This window comes from Maniola hyperantus, chromosome 1 (genome assembly GCF_902806685.2).
Source record: "Maniola hyperantus chromosome 1, iAphHyp1.2, whole genome shotgun sequence".
NCBI lineage: Eukaryota > Metazoa > Arthropoda > Insecta > Lepidoptera > Nymphalidae > Maniola > Maniola hyperantus.
This window is the reverse complement of record NC_048536.1, coordinates 1,900,782-1,906,781: the sequence shown is the minus strand read 5'-3', so window position 1 is coordinate 1,906,781 and position 6,000 is coordinate 1,900,782. Positions and strand designations below refer to the sequence as shown.

At 37.2% G+C, this 6,000-nt stretch overlaps 1 protein-coding gene across 2 annotated transcripts in view; it reads right to left on the bottom strand.

Moving 5' to 3' along the window:
• Window positions 1-334: 334 nt before the first annotated feature.
• The window catches only part of Dyrk2 (Dual-specificity tyrosine phosphorylation-regulated kinase 2), a 59,952-nt gene continuing 54,286 nt past the window's right edge, over window positions 335-6,000 (bottom strand). For both annotated transcript variants that reach the window (XM_069500808.1, XM_069500800.1), the window contains exon 9: window positions 335-847. In XM_069500808.1, coding sequence (XP_069356909.1) covers window positions 658-847 — 190 coding nt within the window. In that variant the 3' untranslated portion in view covers window positions 335-657. The remainder of the gene's footprint in view (window positions 848-6,000) is intronic.

Sequence of the window (6,000 nt, the reverse complement as noted above, 5' to 3'; positions counted from 1 at the left end):
ATTTTGCACGATAATTCAAAAACTATGATGCATAAAAATAAATAAAAATCTGTTTTAGAATGTACAGGTGAAGACCTTTCATATGATACTCCAATTTAATTTTTTTTTGTGTGATCTAACCCTAAATTCACGGTTTTCAGATTTTTCCCCAAATGTCAGCTATAAGATCTACCTACCTGCCAAATTTCATGATTCTAGGTCAACGGGAAGTACCCTGTAGGTTTCTTGACAGACAGACGGGCAGGCAGACAGACAGACAGACAAACAGACAGACAGACAACAAAGTGATCCTATAAGGGTTCCGTTTTTCCTTTTGAGGTACGGAACCCTAAAAATGAATCAAATTTCATCATCTCATCTAAGGCGGCTGCCCAAAATGCTTCCGGTCAGACGCTCGATCGAGCCACCCCCGATTATGGTAATAGAATAATAATAATTGTGATCACACACAATAAATAGTTCAAGAGTGTCAACCAGTGGGAAGTTATAATATTATAAAATTCAAGTTTTATAACAAAGCAATAATCGAGGATATTCTCGTTAGAGTATTTGCAATTATTTCTAAGAGCTGTAAAGTTACGGAAGAACTAAGAGTGACCAAAACTAAAACGAAGACGGAAGGCCACTGGAACTGATCCTAACTCCGCTATCCTTAGGTCACGCTCGGCCCAGCATCGCGGCGACGTCTCCAGCTGATTGGGAATGGAGTAGAGCAGTTCTCGCTGGCCTTGGAGGAGGTAAACGAGGTAGCGCGAGGACTCCGGAGGGCGTTGATCCCAGAGCACACCCTATTACGAACTCGTGGCGGGTTGCTTCTGTTGGTGTGATGCGTCGTTTTGGGTCCCATCTGGAAAGGAATTGACAGTTAATTGACTGTTTTGGAATGGCATTACTAATCATAAGGCATAAGTAATCGTGTAGCCTCTTTCTGGGATAGAATACGACAATTCAATAACGTCATACTTGAGGTTATAGGTGGGCATATGACCGGTCAGATATTCGATCACTGGCGGCGTGTGCATCGGGACGCGAATAAGAAGTAGAAGTAAGATTTTACTTCTACTTCTTGAACTTCAAACAATATTTTAATTATTTTAATTTGAATTTAATTTAATTTATTTATATAGTAGGTATTTTATTATAATGTATTATGTATAACTTGCTGGATTTATATCTGAAAATAAAGATTTATTTATTTATTATTTATTATGTGATTGAAGTAAAGTCGGTAGTCGGTACCTACACTAAAACCTGTTACGATAGAATAGAAATATGTTAGATAGAAATCTTTTACTAAGTTAATAAAAATATCAAATACAAGTTGTTCTTTTCTAAAGAGAACGTAAGTCTACTTAACTACTTAGTTACCTACCTACTGTTTCTATAGGTTCTGTTAGTATTAAATATTTAATACTAGCTAGCTGATGCCCGCGACTTCGTACTCGTGGATTTAGGTTTTTAAAATTCTTTAATTTTGCGGGATAAAAAGTAGCCTATTTCACCCTCCAGGTCTTTATCTATATCCATGCAAAAAATCACGTCAATCCGTTGCACCGTTGCGACGTGATTCAAGGACAAACGAACAAACAAACACACTTTTGCCTTCATAATAAGGGTACTTGATTTGGTCAATAAATTAAATATGTAACACAATAAAATAAAAATCAATAAGTAGGTACCTACCAATATTGAAATCTTGTCATACCTAGTTCTATTAAACTTTGTTAACTTTGTCAGATACATTATTTTAAACAACATAGCACAGCAATTGGATCATATCTAAATAGATAAGGAATGAAATAATACCAACTAGTACCTACTTATATCCAAATTAGAATTCAGAACAGTTCTAGCTAAAGGAAGTTCACATTAATGCGAATCAGGAATTTTAATTGTGCAATATTACTTGTTGTGTAATGCAGTTGTTACTTATTCGCGAAGGTTCTTTTTCAAGCGATTATAATTATTAATACAATAAATTATAATCGTAAAATGATATATCGATAATTATTATCAACCTAGTTGTGTTTTTGCGTCCATATCGTCTACAGAGTGTGGACTAACATAATATTAATGAGTTTCCATGTACAGCACTGAGCTTTGGCGGTAACATAGAGCTTAGTACATTGTAAGCTTCTATTAAAAAAAAAATTATTTCCATGTTTGGGTTTAGCATCGCTACCCCTATTATAAATGTGAATGTGTGTTTGTTAGTTGGTTTGTCCTTCAATCACGTCACAACGGAGCAACCGATTGACGAGATTTTTGCATAGGTATAGTCAAAGATCTGGAGAGTGATATAGGCTACTTTTTATCCCGGAAAATCAACAAGTTCCTTTTGAGAGCTAACCTTTTAAGATGTTCTTAAATTTTTATGTACCTTTTCATCATGATCAACCCATCGTCGGCTCACTACAGACCACGGGTCTCCTCTCAGAGTGAGAAAGGTTTTAGCCATAGTCTACCACGCTGGCCATGTGCGGATTGGTAGACTTCACACACCTTTGCAGGTTTCCTCACGATGTTTTCCTTCACCGTTAAAGCAAATGATATTTAATTACTTAAAACGCACATAACTCCGAAAAGTTAGAAGTGCGTGCCCGGGATCGAACCTCCGACCTCCAATTGGAAAGCGGACGTCCTAAACACTAGGCTATCACAGCTTATTACCTTAGATGTACCTTTTAAATTCTTAAAATTATAGAAGATCTTGATTGAGAACCTTAAAATTTATTTACATTTTTCATCGAAGGGTTTAAAGTATTTTTTAAATTTGATATTTTGCGTAAATAATGTTTCGGTGTCGCAAACCGCCACACGTTTCGATTTCGGCATAGTTATTGCCTTTTTGGCATTGTGCGTCAAAAGGCTTCGGGAATTCTGTTAGAAATAAATCAAATCTTCTCCAAAAACACGAGCCATGTCTAAAACGTCAAAGCTCGTTGGTACAAAAGTGACTGTAAGTTCGGCGACCGCTACCAGTCCACATCTGGATCAAGGTGGTACTGTTTCCCCGGTCTAATCTAGATTCTGAAGCTAAGCTCATTTAATGCACATTTTTTTAAATTTATGTACTAGCGCTTGGCTGCAATCAGACCTGGTGGCAAATGATGTTGCAGCTTGAGATGGAGCGCGCTTGCCTAGAAGATGCCTATTCACTCTTGACTTGAAGATTTATAACTAAACAGCCGTAATTTTTTTTTTTTTAAATTTAAAAAAGAATATGACTCTATAAGCGTTAGGTTCGTGCTTGGAGTAGGTACGACAATAGTGCAACGGGCGGGGTTTGAACCGTCGACCTTTCGGTTTTCAGTCCACACCTTTACCGGTTCAGCTATTGAGGCTCATCATCATCATCATCATCATCAACCACTGCTGGACATAGGTCTCTTGTAGGAATGTCCACACGCCGCCTGAATCCAGCGGCTCCCTGCGTCTCGTCTGATGTCGTCCGTCCACCTAGTCTTCCAAAGTTGTGTCTTCCGGTGCGAGCTCGCCATTCCAGCACCTTGGGACCCCAACGTCTATCGGTATTACGAACTATGTGCCCTGCCCATTGCCATTTCAGCTTCGCAACCCGTTCAGCTATGTTACAATGAGCTATGAGCAATGAGCTAAACAGCCGTGTCACATCTGCTGCGCGATTGCGGGAGAATGACAGCTACAAAGTCACAATCGCAATCACCTCTGATTGGTTGACATAATAATAAATAAATATTGCATTGCATTGTTGCAACAAGAATCGCACAAATTCAGCCAATCACAACAATTGAGATTGTAATAATGATTGATGCAGGTTTCCTGCAATCGAGGTACTTGGCACATCCCAACTTGATCTTCACGCTGAATTTGCGGGCAACATCTAGTAAATAAATAAATGTTCCTATTTCTAAGAGAGAATTACTATTGTAGGTACGCTTATTTACTTTACGTTAACTAGTCGTGTAGTTCTATGCAAGTGGTAAGTTATTTAGAGCAAATATTTGTATTATTCCATAATAATGATTTATAATATTCGAACTGTAATAACTTGTATGTAATTAATAATTATTGTGATATATAAAAGACATAATATTATGCTGATAATTTATTTATAATACTTGGCCAATTTTATTGTCATTAGATTAGTTCTTATACGAATTTGAAGCTATTAACATTTTTCTTAGCTGTCGGCTCGTGCGTTAGGTAGGTAATTGAAATATCTAGCACGGATGCTTGGTCTATGTACTATTTTTTCGTTTAAATACTTTGAAATGCACTTTAATAAACAAGTATTCAATATAAAACTTTTTCTGAGTGTTAGTTACCATTTAACGGGTAGTTAGGTATATATTGCTAATTCGATCTTGATAAATTTTGGTTTGAATAAAGTATGTACCTATTCTTGTTTGTTTGTTGTAATGTTCTTGTTGCAATAATGCATTGTAGATTGTAGCCAATAGTGAGCGAGCGTCAGCCAATCAGAGGTGACTGCGATCGTGACATTGTAGCTGGCAAACAACCGCGGTAGGGCCAGTGTTTGACAAGTCAAATCAGTATCTTTTTTATCAAACGTCAAAACACGCGCATAGTATGCCAGCTTCTATGAAATACTGGCATGTGACGTAAAAAACATTTGATGGGTTTTTTGTTTAATCGATAATTTAAAACGATTAAAACACTTGGACGTGGGTTTTACGTATTTTGGAAGACCCTCTATATAATAATCACTGAGAAATAATTTATTTTCGACATATGCAAATAATTACCGTATTAAAGTTTTAGATAAAATGGTCCAAAGTTAATAAACCCTGGCTTGAACAACCCATTTTGATTTTATTGACGGTCAAAGTTTAACTGCAATTGTAACGTAATTTTTATCGCCCATCATGTAAAGAAACATGCAAGAAATGCCTAATAGTGAACAAAGTTACTTTCGCGACGTGAACATTAACTTTTCCCTTTCTATGCAAATGTAAATGCCTTGCCCTCATAATTACAAGGTAGACATGTAGGTGCCTACACGACATGAAAGCGTAATTAATTAAATGCAATTATAGATGTAACTATTCGAGTAGGTAATGCATAACTTGCATTCAAAAAATATTTGGGAATGAAGTTCTTAGATAATTCCGTTACTAAAAAATATCTTTGGTTTTAATTGATAAGTACAGTACGCCGTAGAAAGTAATGTACATCGGCCTAGTATGTATTGTAAAATATTTAAAAAAAACTGCTTTAAAAGATTACTGTGGATTTCATCAAAATCATCAATCATCCGGTACCTTTCATGTTGCTCTATCACAATAGATTGCCATGTTGCATTAACCCATATAACCCATTCTAGGAAGCGACAAGCGTGAACTGTTTCGAAGCCCAACCTCGCTTGATTTCATTACATAAACTAAGTAATTTCTGATTACATCAACGATTGGATTTCGGTAAGGGTAAGGTCTGTGAGGCGCGTTCTGCGGGCGTGCAGCGTGCGGTCACATCAGCTAGAGAGTGTGTAGTTTCATAAAAAAAACCGGCCAAGTGCGAGTCAGGCTCGCGCAATGAGGGTTCCGTACTACAGTCGTATTTTTTCGACATTTTGCACGATAATTCAAAAACTATTATGCATAAAAATAAATAAAAATCTGTTTTAGAATGTACAGGTGAAGACCTTTCATATAATACCCCACTTGATATAGTCACTCACTTCGAAAGTTGAAAATACTAATTATTAGTTGTTCAGGATAGCCGCGGTTATCCGGCCGCGTTGAGAAGGTCGCGCGTCGGCAACGGCTCGCGTGTTACGCGACCGCGGACAACTAGCGGGCCACACACTTTCATACACGCGATTTAAAGTGACCATGTCAGACGACTGTGTAACTAATAATTGTTCTCTTTACTAATAAATTACTTATAACGTGGAATACAGTGCATTATTATTTTGGACGCCGAGATATCCCTCAACAATACGTGCAGGGCACTTGGCTCCGCTATATGGTCCTTCATCACCAAAATGAATCAACGACG